This window comes from Xiphophorus couchianus, chromosome 12 (assembly GCF_001444195.1).
Source record: "Xiphophorus couchianus chromosome 12, X_couchianus-1.0, whole genome shotgun sequence".
Taxonomy (NCBI): Eukaryota; Metazoa; Chordata; class Actinopteri; order Cyprinodontiformes; family Poeciliidae; genus Xiphophorus; species Xiphophorus couchianus.
Window position 1 is genome coordinate 26,082,924 of NC_040239.1, and position 14,365 is coordinate 26,097,288.

At 43.2% G+C, this 14,365-nt stretch overlaps 1 protein-coding gene across 4 annotated transcripts; it reads left to right on the forward strand.

The window, feature by feature from the left end:
- The first annotated feature begins 1,043 nt into the window (after positions 1-1,043).
- cabp1a (calcium binding protein 1a) lies at positions 1,044-14,032 on the forward strand. Of its 4 annotated transcripts, none has more exons than XM_028034748.1 (8): positions 1,044-2,112; positions 7,754-7,930; positions 9,059-9,089; positions 9,173-9,316; positions 10,608-10,717; positions 10,831-10,905; positions 11,005-11,077; positions 12,871-14,032. In XM_028034748.1, exons 1-8 carry the CDS (start codon positions 1,396-1,398, stop codon positions 12,894-12,896), a joined length of 1,353 nt encoding a protein of 450 aa, XP_027890549.1. In that variant the 5' UTR covers positions 1,044-1,395; the 3' UTR covers positions 12,897-14,032. The 4 variants fall into 4 exon arrangements, with proteins under 4 accessions (XP_027890549.1, XP_027890550.1, XP_027890551.1 ...); XM_028034750.1 differs by lacking the exon at positions 1,044-2,112 and adding an exon at positions 4,685-5,412; XM_028034749.1 differs by lacking the exon at positions 7,754-7,930 and having other exon boundaries at positions 1,056-2,112.
- The last annotated feature ends 333 nt before the right edge of the window (positions 14,033-14,365 follow it).

Below are 14,365 nucleotides of genomic sequence, written 5' to 3' on the forward strand. Positions count from 1 at the left end.
TCCCAAAACACAAGCTGAGAAAGGCGGCGTGTCGTGTTTTCTGGCTACATAGCGCCATTTTATAGCACAGTCAAGGAATTATGTTACCTTCAGTTATTATAACAATGCGGTGTAAGTCAAAGTCACATTTCAAAATTTAACTTTGTAATTTAACACCTTAAAATTGGATCTCTGTCTCTTTAAGAAAGCCCTGTTCTTTTCAACAATCTGCCTCCAGGAAGTCATCGCAACATTACTCCTCTATTAACCCTTTGACAACATTTTTTTACCAGTGTTGCTCTGAGAAGTAGCTCCTGTAATGAGCTCAGCGGATGTGCAGTTCCACCAGGCGTTTGCTAATTGCTGCTAGCTAGTCTGAAGGGGCTGACAGAGGAAGGGCTGCTCTGTGAGGTGGAAGCTCTGGAGATCGGAGGCTGGGCCAGGCGTTTTGCACAGCTGGATGGTTGCTATGGGAGATGAAAGGATTTCTCAAACATACATGAAAGAATCTGGGTATGTTTTTCATGAGGGAATAACATTTTAACATGACGTAAAGCTAAAAAGTCATCAAGTATAAAAACAAACAAAAAAAAAAAAAGAAAAACTAATATGGCGTGCATTTTAGTATTTGCTCCATTTCTTATTCCTTCTAAAAGAAAATGCAGTGAAATAAATAACCTTCAGAAGTGGCTTAAGCAGTAAACAGTCCATATCTGTATGTTTTATTCTGCATAAATGCATCGGTTCTGTGAAGTTCTCTTATGAATGGAAGAAAAACTGAACATTTTATACAAAATAATATGGAGGAAATACCTGCACATACACACACAAACACACAATCCCACTAAACGAAATATTGTGGAGTATATTTTTCCTCCCACTACACAATTACGCCCTCTGTTGCATTTGAATATTACACAAAATCTCGACAAAATACAACACGTAGTGAAAATTTAGCACGAAAAGGCGTTATGAACACTTTCTGAATACAATTTTATATTTTTGCTACTTGTTCTGGCCTCCTTGTTCAATAAAAAAAATCATATAAATCCCATCTACTTTTTTTTTTTTTTTTTAACTTGAAACTTTTCAGATCGGCTGAGCGTCTCCACCTCCGTCCTTCGCCACGTCAGAGCCACGGAGAACCTTAACGAACAGGTGACGCGCTCTGCAGCGACGCAGCCGCTGTTCCGCCTCTGTTCGCAGCCTGCGCGCGCTCTGGCTGGACTACCGCACCGCGCGAGCAGGTGGGGAGATGTAGCCCAAGCTTAAAGCGGACAGCCTTCACTGACACACACACACACATGCACACATACACATGCACACACACACACAAAAATCATGATTATAGCACGGAGAGAAGACGATGAGGTGGATGGAAGACCCACGGAGGTGGAATAGATCGGATCCACCGCGATGAGCGCCTCCTTCCCGAAATCTGATTCCACAACCTCGTTAATGAAATCATCGAGGAGGTCGACACACCTCCCCGATCAGGCATCCGAGATCCGGAGAGGTCAGCACCAGCACCGCCACCGTCCCGCCGCGCTCCAGGGCAGCAGCGGCAAAACTGACGAGTCCTTCTGGTCGGCCGAGAGCGACGTCAGCGCTCGGAGACCCCTGTGTCATCCCTCCCTCGTCGGCAGCCAGGACGGGGGTGCCGCCGCGGCCACTCGGGGCAAGTGCAAGCCCCACGCCCCGCACAGCCAAGTTCCCGTTCAACAGGGGGCAAACTGCGAGTCGGACCGCGGGTTGACCGAGCGGAGCCGGACTAACCCCAAACCCTCCCACCGCCACCATCACCACCACCACCACCACCATCACCGCAGGAAGCACCACCGGGAAGACCATCCGGATGACGCGGAGCATCCCCATTCCTGTCACCCGCTCGCCCACAGGGTGCCCTCGCTTTCGGACAGCACAGACGACAGGGCCCCGCTGTGTGAACCGAGGGACAGGAAGAGGGGCAGCTTGGCCAGCGGCGGCGGCGGTCAGGTCAGCAGTCCGTCCCCGTCTTCCTGCTCCCCCGTCCCGCCGTCCAGCAGATCGTCCCGCCGCTCCCGCAGGTCCAGCACCGCTTCGTCTGCATCTGACATCAATTTAAGGAGCGTCCTCAATTCACTGTTCGGGCAGGTATGGTATTTATTATTATTATTATTATTATTATTATTATTATTATTATTATTATTATTATTATTATTATTATTAGTTGTTGTTGTTGTTGTTGTTTGGTTTTGATTGACACTCATGCTGTGTGTGAATGTGCGTTTTTGTAAAATTCCCTGACAAGTTGTGACAGTGACGATGCCCCCAAAATCCACATTTAGCTTCAGGGACTGTTTGCAGCATCTGTCCTCATATCCTCTATAAACAACCCCCATGTTCTCTGAGACATTCTGTTTGGGTTCATATTCTCTGGCCTCCTCCATCACCTCCTGTGTGTTCTGTATCATTACTGGGCAAACTGGAGAGAGAGAGAGAGAGAGAGAGAGAGAGAGAAAGAGAGCTCCCTTTTTTTTAAGGCATCCATTTCTTATGTAATTTGGAAAATACAGTTCTACCTCCTACAGATTTCCTCAATCAAGCAGCTCTTTCTGATTGAAGTAGGACAGAAATACGTTCCAGGACCACAGAGGTGGAAAATCTCTGATGTGCTAATGTCTCTCTGGTGAAAATCGCCTGTGTGGACTCGTGTTCCTACACACCATTCAGTCAGGAGCGCTGGCTGCGGTGATTGTTTTGTGTTTGAAGGCAATCACTGATGTTCCTGCTGGTGATGGAGCGTCTATTTTCAGCTCTGAGATGTATTCATACAAAGGAGAAGAAGAAGTGCGGCTTCATATGCCCGCTCTCTTATCTGTGCTGTCATCCTGCATAAATTGGGGCAGCTTTGAAAGCAACCGTCTTTCCAGTACCACCAAAAAACAACAAAAAAAAGCACCAGAGGGCGTCAGCTTGAGCTTTAAACCACTGATAATATGTTGTTTACTGGGTGCATTCTGCAGAAGTCGGGGTTTATTTGCCTCCATGTTTGGTAATTGGAAATTATCCAAAGGGATTTCTGTACAGTGCTTTGCAAAAGTGAACTTTTTCCTCATTTTTCTTTATGCCACAACCATAACCCTCAATGGATTCTCTTGGCATTTGACACCAACACGAAGCAGTGCATATTACCGAAATCCTGGAAAACAAAAATAAATCCTACAAAATACAAATCTGAAAAAGCGTGGTGCATTAATGTTCAGCCGCCCCGAGTCGGCAGCTACGACTCAAATTCTTTTTCAGGATATGTTTTCTACCAGTTTTGCAGAGTTAGAGGCTCCGATTGTTCTTTGCGAAATAGATTCACGTTCACTCTCATTTGCATTTAGGTCCAGGCTTCGATTGGGCCAATCAAACCACATAACAGCTCTATCTGTCTTTCCATCAGCTCCGACCAGCTTCCCTGTCCCTGTTAAAGATTCCCACAGCATGATGCAGCCACCGCCAGGGGGAAGTCTTTTCTAGGCCGCGCAGCATCCTCCATGTTGGAATAAAACATCGTTTTTGACCAGGTCACATTCTACCACGTTTGCTTACGAGGCTTGTGGCTCTGTTTACTTCTTACCGCTTTTCCATAGAGAACAGATTTGTGGAGCTCATGACTGAACTCCACAAAAAAGACTGAACTGTTTTTTCAAAAGACGTGGATCTCTGCAAATTGTGTTTTTTGTTTGTTTGTTTGTTTTCTTGACATTTGCGGAATATCAACAACGTTTTGCGCATGTTTGTAATGGAGACGCAGCTGGAGTTATCTCGCCTGACCCTACTTCAAATTTGCTCACAACTGCCTCCCTGTCCTGTCTGCTGTGACTGGTCTTTATTGTGCTGATTTTTCACTAATGTTCACTAACAAACCCCTAGAGGGCTTCGCACACCAGCTGCATTTATAATAAGAATACATTACACTCAGGTAGACCCCGTTTTTTGATAGGCTAACTACTGAAGGTAGCACTAGATTTTAATTGGGCTACCAGAGTAAAAGGGGGCTGAATGCAGATGGGTGCCACACTTTTAAGGTGTTTTTACGGATATTGTGAAAATCTTCTTGCATCATTTTCTTTCAACTTCACAATTAAAAACTACTCGGAGCCGCATTAAATCCCAATAACCCGAGGCCCTGTACATTTGCCGAAATGAAAAGCTCTCAATCATAAAGACAAACTTGTTGCTCATCCCTCAAGGGAAGCCATCTGATGCTCATAGTATGAAAATCCATTTGCGCAGCTTCCCCCATGAGCCAGCCTGAGCGCATTCTGTGGAAAACACTGGCGTGACCCCGAAGGCGGTCTCAGCTGAGGAGCCTACGGTCGATCGGTGAGGAGTCTACAGCGACGCGTGGCTTCGCACGCCGCAGTCCGAACAAGACGAGTCTGTTTGACAGGCCTGCGCAGAAATGCATAAACAGATGCTCGTCAGGCTAGCGGAGGGACCGTGTCATTGTTTGCAGCACGCGTTAAAAAAAGAACGTCACGCTCACGCCGTAAATACACACAGGATTTAGGGGGGGCCAGTTTAGACACAAATGTCCCGGCGATAAACAACGGCAGCTGTATTTGTCCCACTCTGTTTGATTGTCCTGCTGGACTGGAGGTCGGCGTGACCTTGCCACCTGCAGAGGGCAGAGGATGGCCTGCATCGTAGCAGCTGGGGTGGAGGGGGTGGTTGAGGCAGGGAAAAAACAAAAGGCTTGTGCAGAAATTCTAAACACGGTTTACCTTTGGGTGTAATTTTGAGGTTGGAAATGATTAATTGTATCCCCCCCCCCACCCTCAGTGCAGGTGAGGAGGACGACAGGAAGCTGGAAATAGGTCGCAACAGAATGTTCTCTTGAACTTGCCTTGCCTGGATTCTCAGCTAAACTGTAAACACTTTGCATTTTGCAGCGATCATCAGGCATCAGGTGCACATCTGTTAATCTTATGCAGCAATTTTCTTCTTCTTCTGTTGTTTATTCTGGTGCTTTCAGAGCCCATAAGCCCGCGCCGAGGTGTCGGCACTGTTTACAGAATAATCAACAGTTTGGATGCTGTGACAGCTGAATGAAATGTATTTCTGAGGTCCCTTTTCCTTTAATAGGCATTATTATCTCTCCTTTCATAGCCCTCCCTCTTATTACCCCCTCACCCCTCCTCCACTTCACTTTCCCTCTCCCCCTGATGCTGTCGCTGTCACAGCTCCGGACGGTAAAGTAGTTTGGTGTTTTTGTCTCTCGCGCCGCATAGAGACAAGGCTAGCACCCCCCCAGTATTCATGGGTCTTGCTGAAAGTAGAGTTTGCATTCCTCTCAAAATCCGACCTGCGAACCTGAAGCAGAGAAAGTCCTCATGGTCATACTTAATGCCTCTTTTCTCGGTTGGAATGGGAAACTGCTTAGTCTGGCCTCTCAGAGCGGTAAGGCTTGTGGTTGTCCTCTCTGTCGTCCGTGTTTCTTGGACTGTTTGATGGATTTTGTGGCACATTAGAAACAGGCAGCAAGTAAACTGCTCAGATTACTTTAATTTAACCTCTGTTGAATAATTTGATATAGGTTTGGATTCAGTATTTCCTAATGAAGCTCTTGGAAAAGGCAACGTGGGCTGATGCCCTAGTTGCATAGTGTCCTAATGCAATATATTTTGTGACGCTGTTTGTTTTGCCTTTTCTCTCCCTCTGAGTATGTTTACTGTTCCTGCGACAGTGTATAGGTGTAAGGTGCCAGTCTGTGTAAGTGTCAAGTAAACTGTTATGAATAATGAGTGGAAAGTTGGCAACATGTTTGTTTTATAGATGTATTTAGTTTAGTTTTCTGCTATGTCTTCATATATCTGACAGTGTTTCTCTTGTATTGACACGCAGTAAAGCTCAGCTGTTACTCTAATGTCTGAAGCACAAATAGGCTGCACTGCATTTTCGTATTGCAGAGTAACAGCCCAGAGTTACTTCCTTACATTGCCTTGCAAAAGTGTTTCGCACTCCACTCAACATTTTTACCCTTTGCCACGTTACAAACAGCAAACGTCGGCGTGTTTTACTGGGAAAATAACCAGCAGTAATTTGTCGGGAGATTTGAAACGGGTGGGAAAGTTTTTTTTAAATCTGTAAAGTGTGGCATGCATTTGCCATCAGCCCCGTAATCAAACAAAAAGTCTCACTGCCAGGTTCTAATAGTCCGTCGTACCACTCACTCGAGGGATGATTGAAGTAAAAGCCACTTTTTGAAAATATTTTCTGCCATTTGTAATTTCTTTCTTAGAAGAGAAAGAAGGAAAAATTGATTAGAATTAAAAATTTAATCTGGTATGAAAAAATCGGAGAGACGCTTAATGCTGCTAAATCTTCCTGGGAAAATATTTCTTGAGCTGTGGATCTCTACAGCTCTCCGGCGTTACCACTAGCTGCTTCTCTTACTTACCCCATCCTCGCCTGGCCTGTCAGCTAAGACGGACAGCCATGCTCTGGTATACAGTCGTGCCATCCGGCCGTTTCCAGGTGTCGTATGGAAGGGCTCTGTGAGATCTCCAAAGCGTGAGATGTCGTTTTATACCCTTACTCTGCTCTAGAATTTTCCACAACTTCATTTCTGTGTTCCTTGGTCTTCATGATGCCGCTTTTCCCCGACGCCTTCACAAAGCAGCTGGATTTTTACTCGGATTAAGTTTACTTGCTGTGTAAGCGACCTCTTAAAAAATGTTGATTGTACGTGATTTTATTAGGGGCATCAAAGTAAAGAGGGCTTTATTGCAAATGCATGCCACACTTTCTGAAATTATATATGAATACAACCACGAAATGAAAATGGAGTCATCTCCATTTATAGAATGCCCAAGTCAAAATGAATCACATTCTTTGTAAAGTTTTTTTAAATTACTATTATTATTGTTTAAAATCAGTTCTTTGTTGCTCTAACGTGAAATATTAAAAGTGCAGCAGTATTATGTAAAATTGACTTTTTTGAACTCTACATCATGTTACAATGTCATTTCCTCATCAAAAACACACCTGGAGTGTTGCCTTGATTCTCTTATGCATGTGTGAGAAATCCTTTAATCTCCCGTGGCAACCATTCAGCTGTGCAAAACGCCTGTTTGGATCTAGCCCCGCCTTTCAGGCACAGCTCCTCCTCGGAGCTGCAGTTTCTGATCTTCCAAGCTTCCCCCTCACAAAGCACTCCTCTCCTTACGTCCCCCCACTCAGCCCCTGCAGACTAGCCAGGACCAATTAGCAAACACCTGGTGGACCTGCACATCAGCTGAGCTCATTATGGGAGCTGCTTCTCAGAGCAACACTGGTAAAAACATTGTTAAGAGGTTAATAGAAGCAATGATGTAGTGACTTCCTGAAGACAGAGTTTCAGAAAGGGTGGGAGTTTTTAAAGAGACAGAGACCCAATTTCAAGGTGCTAAATCAGAAAGTAAAATTTTTTAAAGTCACATTTAATATATACAGCATTTTTAAAACAACTGAAGTTAACATAGTTTCTTGACTATGCTATAAAATTACACTATGTGCCTCAATAACACATAATACTGCCTCTTTAATAAAATACATTGTGGTTGCATGTGCACCGACTGATGGCACCCTTTGAATTTCGTTGTCCTTGTGACAATGACAATAAAGATTTATCTTATCTTATCTCTTATCTTATCTTAATGTGAAAAAATGTTCAAGGAGTGTGAACCGTAGACATCTTTACAGCTCTTCCTGACACCTTGCTTCATTCTACTCTCCCTTGTCTTTGCACACTTGTGGAAAGATGCTCCAGGATGCCGAGAGGCGACTCAGACTTGTGCTGTCTTGTGAGGAATCAGGGTATCTCGGGCCGTATCAGGACTCCATTGTTTCCGTGACACAAAACTGCGTTCTCGTGAGCAACATACTGGGACAAACCTGTGTCTTCCTGGGTAAAGGCATGGCAAAGTGCAGGCAGGCTGTACGTAAGTCTCTCAAAACACGCTTGCATCTGCTGTCGTCATATTGGTGAAACTTGCATTTCTCTAAAAAGAAAGAAGTTACAGTAGCACACAAATATATTGTGAGCAAGTTATGGATGAAAAAGTTAATTCAGCTTTTCCCCAACAAGACCTGTTGCTTTTACACGACACAGCTTTGGCCAAGATATAGCTGTTGACTTGACTGCTGGCCTTAAACACAATACTATACAAGATAGACTTTCTGACTGAACGGGCTCTGGTTCTGCGGGGGAAAAGCAAGCTCACAGCATCACCACTCCAACACCGTGCTTTACTTTGTCACCTCCTGCAGACGCAAAGTTTGCTCACTCCCCGATGGTTTTTCTGTAGTCTTTAATGAATTCGTTTGCACCCCTGTTGAAGATGTACAAAAACTCTTACGTAAATAAATTTGTCTTTAACAACTGTAGCATAATAAAAGTCTCTTTCATTATGCTACAGGCTGACCCTATAGGACATGTCACCCTGACCTGTGAAGGCTGACGAGCTGGTATTGATGGGTTGACACAGAAAGTACTGATGGTGTTGGGTTGCCACGTTGTTTTCGGGCCCATGTGCCTGTGTTTTCTGTGTCAGAGTTTCTGCTCAGTATGTACTTGGGGCCTGACGTCATCACTTTGTGTTGTGTTTAGACGTCTCTCCACTCCCGCTGTTAACCCCTCAGCGCTCTGGGAAATGTCTGCTGCGCGCTCTTGTCCTTTAAAGGTTGCTTTTATTGTATACAGACACTAAAAGAAAAACCCACTGAAACAGTTGCATTCTTCTTTGAACTGCAGCGTTGACGTTCCTGGTCCAGCACTCTTTCCTCTAAAGTTTTGTTATTCCCGTGAGACTTAGTTCCACTCAGCTATTAATATTTTCTTACCGTTTAGCTGGAGCGTCTGTAGTAACGTTGGGGAATGTTGTGGAGAAGATTCGGGATTCAGATTTTGGCATCACTTCCGTCACATTATTGTCAGAAGCATGTTTGCATGAAGTGTGTTGACAAAGGAAGTTTATCTTACTGCTAAAATTATGTTTGTTGTTTTTCATTTATGTGTGATCATTTGATTTTTACCATCCAATAATAAGATGTCTCGTCTCAACAGGACAGAGAGCTGCGGCCAGAAGAAATGGACGGTAAGATTTTGTTTCTCCAAAGTACGGCCATTCATGTTTGAGCCACGGTATCACTATACCGTCTGCTGTTTTCGTCACAACAGAGCTGAGAGATGCTTTCAAGGAGTTTGACAAAGACAAGGACGGCTTTATTAGCTGTAAAGACCTGGGGAACTGCATGAGGACCATGGGATACATGCCGACAGAAATGGAGCTGATAGAACTGAGTCAACAGATAAACATGAACTGTAAGCCCATAACTGTCTCACACTCGTGTATGTAATGTATGTACAAAAGATCCCGTCAGAGGTTAATGTGCAGTCATCATGAGCATAAACATCATCGTAATTTAGGGCAACAACCAACTTCAACAACGTCTGGAACTGGATGCATAATTTTGAACTGATTGTAAATTTTCCTCGACAAGCAAACCAGTTATCAAGCAAAATCTGAGCAAATGTCCCATGGAAAGTTTCACTTTGATTACAGCTACTAGCATATTGGACTAGCTCTATTAGCAACATTTCTAAAATGAATTAAGATTGGAAGTTTAAATGTCACAAATTCAGCTTTTATTACGGTTTGTGCTTTCCCAGTACGGATAAGGTCCGAACCATTACCAAGGCTAAAAGTTATAGCCTGCTTTTTCACTCCAAAACTATTTCTGTGTGACCATTATCCTGTTGGAACACCTAGTTGTGTCCAACTATAAATCATCTGACCCAGATTGTCAGCTTAAAGAAAATGGGTTAGGATGGATGTTCAATAACAACTCATTGTACCAAAGCCCAATCCTATCAGTATGGCTGTCCATGAAGAAAGATTCTCTTATCTAAAGACTTACGGTTTCAAGCTCAAGAGCAATATGTTGCTCCCCATGTTAAACGTGTAAATAACCTTCCAGAAGGAAAGTTTTATGGTCAGAGGAGATAAACATTGAGCCACTTAGCAACAATGACAAGAAATATGTTTAGCAGAGTCAAAGTGGGACTTTCAAACCAACAACTGAGGATAACGGTCAAAATGTCTCCCAGCAAGTCCACCTCCAAATGACTGAAGAAAACAAAACAAAGTGAAGGTTTTTAGAATGGCCTAGTCAAAGTCTGGATTTTATGCAATTGTGATAAATTGGTTTGGCTGTAAACAAGGCATATGTGGTCAAACACCCTCCAACGTCCTGCATTACAAACCGTAGCCATGAGTGACACAAGAAGTTTTTCAGAAGTTTTTCTTAAATTTTCATTTATTAAGGGAAATGTTTAGCAGTTGTTTATTTAGGTTATTTTTGCCAAAAATTATACAATAATTTTACACTGTGGGAATGATACAAAACCCACCAAAAATTAAACTTGCGCTCCTAGTTCTTCTTTTATGCTACATAAAAGTGTTCCACAATGGAAATAGAAAAAAACAATTTTAAATGCATCATTAAAAGCTAAAAAATGAACTCAGCAATCATGTTTATGACCCTAAATTGTGTGCCCTGAACTGTGTGTACTGTAATTGTATCTGGGGTTGTTTTTATTCATCTTACATCAGTGGGAGGTCATGTGGATTTTGACGATTTTGTGGAACTAATGGGCCCAAAACTCCTCGCCGAAACTGCAGACATGATTGGGATAAAGGAGTTAAAAGACGCATTCAGGGAGGTAAGGTGGTCTGACATTTTACTAGTTAATGCTCTTTCATAGCTTTTAACATTCATTTAAGTCGTGTTGTTTTTGATTGTTGTTGATGTTGCTTCTCTGCTTGTTACTCTCAGTTTGACACAAATGGGGACGGTGCCATAAGCACCACTGAGCTAAGAGATGCAATGAGGAAGTTATTGGGCCAACAAGTAAGTGATCACAAAGAAAGCTGAGCTGGTGAACTGGTTTCTTAGCCCCTGTGTGTGGGGCTCTCGTTATTCTTTCTGACCTATTTTCCTCTTTTTCAGGTAGGTCTTAAAGAGGTAGAAGATATCCTAAGGGATGTGGACTTAAACGGTGACGGACTTGTTGACTTTGAAGGTAAAAGGAGTTTCATCACCATTTTCAAAAGTATCCATGCTGCTGGAACTTTTTCACATTTCATCACTGCACAAGTCTAAACTTCCAAACGTGTACTGGGATTTTGTAACTGCAGGTGCAAGGCTTTTGGGGTTAGTCTGTCTCAGCTTTGGAAATGTACAGAAGCAGATTGTTCTGTGCAAAGCACCTAAGCTCAGTCAGATTGGAGTTAAAGCACTTGTGAGCATCAATTTCCAATTCTTGCTGTAGATTCACAATTGGATTGAGTTCTGGGCAGCTAGAGTCTCAAGGTGTTTGAGGCCTCTAATGGCCCTATTCCACTTGCACCTTCTTTGTGCGGCTCGACTCGGCTCTACGCGGTTGTAAGAGTTTTCCACTAGTTACAGTTAAGTGGTACCAGCCCAATATTTTAGGACTTTCTTCGCTGGGGTTCCAAGTGTGAAGACTTGCATTGAAAACGTGACACCAGAAGAGTAACTGATTGGCCCGGGAGTGGAGTCAGTGGTTTCATCATAATAGTGACTCCCTTACAGTAATCTGACTCGCCATTTGTAAAACGTCACAGCAGTGTCTGAATCTCACAGAAAGCTACAGTCTGAGCAGAATGTTCAACATTGCTTCCCTCCGTTGTTGCTACTGGAACATGGGGGTAGATCTGGGGAGGCAGCTCAGATTCCCCAGGGAGATTGTTCTGCTCTGGCCAGACCTAACCACAGTCTGTGGCTTCTGTCAGAGCCACAGAGCTCCAGGTGGTGGAGCTCACCGTCCTGTAGGAGGAAAGCATGGTGGCTGTCAATGAAAGGAAGCATCCTAAGTATGGGGACCTGTGAGAAGATTGCAGGGAGGATGGAAATTCACCATGTACCCCTCCGAAGTGGCATGTAGGGGCTTTGTTGGGTCTTCGTCTGCTCTGTGACTAGGAATGCACAGGAACAGGGTGCCGAAAGCCATTAAAGATCTGGCAGAAGAGGCAGAGAAGGGCAGTGGTTGAGGAGGAAGGATAGGAGTTTGGGGGGAAATAACACTTAGGTTACCAACAAGGGGTGGCAGGGAAAGATCTGTGTCACTGCCTCGCCCCCAGGAGATGTACTGGAGTTAAAGGAGCAGAACATTAGCGACTAGTGATCTCTAGCTGATGACCCGTTTATGCCCATAAGGGTATTCAGGAGAGCACACTTCCACAAAGGCACTGGTGAAGGTACGTCAGGCAGCAATGCCTAGCAGGTAGATCACTAACCTGTATTTTATGTGTTGTGTTTGTGTCACGTCCAGATCTCATTATGGTACTTTTCAGACTGTGGGACAGCCCAACCTCACTGACTAATGTTGTTTATTGTAATAGAAAACCAGTCGAACTCAGTGGAGTGGAGTTGAGCCGAGTTGAGACGCACTTCTAGGTGCTAATGGAAAATGCCCATAACAGGCTTTCTTCCAGGATTGCCTTGTATTTAGCTCCATACATCTTTCCATTAACTCTATGTGGCTTTCCTGTTATGGCCGAAGAAAAACATCCTTACTGCATAATGTTATCACCCCCAGGTTTCACATTGCAGATGGTGTGTTCAGGGTGTTAGCGTTAGGCGTTTTATGTATGTAGGCCGAAAAGATATATTTTGGTGTCCTCCGACCAGGGCATAATGTCTCTGTTCTGTTTGTAAAATTTTAAATTTTTACGAACTTTTTAAAAGTATGCAAACTTTTGCAAGGACCTGTATTAAAACTATACAACAGGGTATGGCTTAATTGTTGCATATTGTCATTATTTCCTCATTCCTCATTCTTTTCTCTTTCAGAGTTCGTTCGAATGATGTCTCGCTAAGTTCGAACATCGGTCCTGAATGTGAAGCTTCTTCACACTAAAACCACGTCCAACTAAAGGACATGCCAAGAACTACTGAGCCATCGAAATCTAAACGACACTGGAATTCAAACTCCTCGAATGTTACGGAGCGAGGGTTGCCCTCCCACTTTCAATCAATAAGTGTTCTTCCTCAAAACTTTTAAAGTTCAACTGAGGCAGAGTTTGCTGTAGCATAGCTAAAGATCGTCTAATTTATGTTTTTGCACTTTAATTGTCACTTAACAACATCGTCCTGTGTGGATAGATTTTCGGTGTCCTGTCTCAGATTCTACATGGTGTAATTAAGTGTCTTGCATAATGTCACCTTAGATGTTTTCCGCAGCATCAGAATGAGGGACTGAATGTAGGAAAGACAGAACATTAGCACTGTTGAATGTTTATATATTCGCACATCGTCTGTTGTATTAGAAATGTACTTGAAGGTACCTTTGTGCAGCAATGGTGCTTCACCAAAAAAAATCAAAGTGGCAATACCCACACCTGTAATGTAACTTTGTGACCATGTGTAATTTTTCACTGTGCCAGACCTGTTCCAATGAAAAAGCATCACTGTCTGACATGCAGCAAAGAAAGAAATCTGATCTTAATGAGACGCAAATCTCTGAAATGCCTCCATATTTGTTATCCACTGAGATCAGCAGAAGAACAAAGGAGAAGAAGAAGAAAAAAAGACAGTAAATGATGGACGGCTTTTCTCAAAAGCTTAAAAAGTGCTCACCGACACTGACCAGCGTTGATTTGCAGCAATACAGCACATGTTAAGACTGCATCTTTTTGTGATCGTGTCTGAATTCATAAAAGCCTGTGAAGTAGAAACGGCTGTTTTTGAGAGTCTGTTTAGGTCAGCATGAGGTCACACAAATGTGAACTGTATGTACAGTGGATCCGATCATGTTGTACCTGTCACTGTCTTTATGACTTGATATGTGGTAATGTTCCAAACATCTGTGCTGTCGAACAATTTTTTATGCATGCCAAAGAGAGACATTTACTACATTTAGTATGCACAATTTTGTTTATAAAAAGAAGAAACTAGACATTTGGACAAGTTAAACATAGAAAAATAAAAGGTGTTTACATTTTATCCCTTTTTACTATTGGTATGTGTGTTTTATTACATGGACTGTGTCAAAATATTGCAATGTTGGTGAGTGATGTCACTGCAGGTAGTGAGGACAAAGCTAAACTTAGCATCTATTATTCATGTGTGTCACTGATGAAGCTAGGAACCTGCGATGTGTGTATTGCTTGCAGCAGCACAAGTCTCCAGATAAAACCATTTGGTTTTATAACTCCGCTGTACTCAAGGGAGAGTTCTCATTCATTTTGAGTGAGGATAATTTGTAGATGCATGAGAAAAAAACGATTTCTAGTATGTCATGAAGAGCTATAGAAGGTACAGACTGCAAATGTTTACGCATGATGTT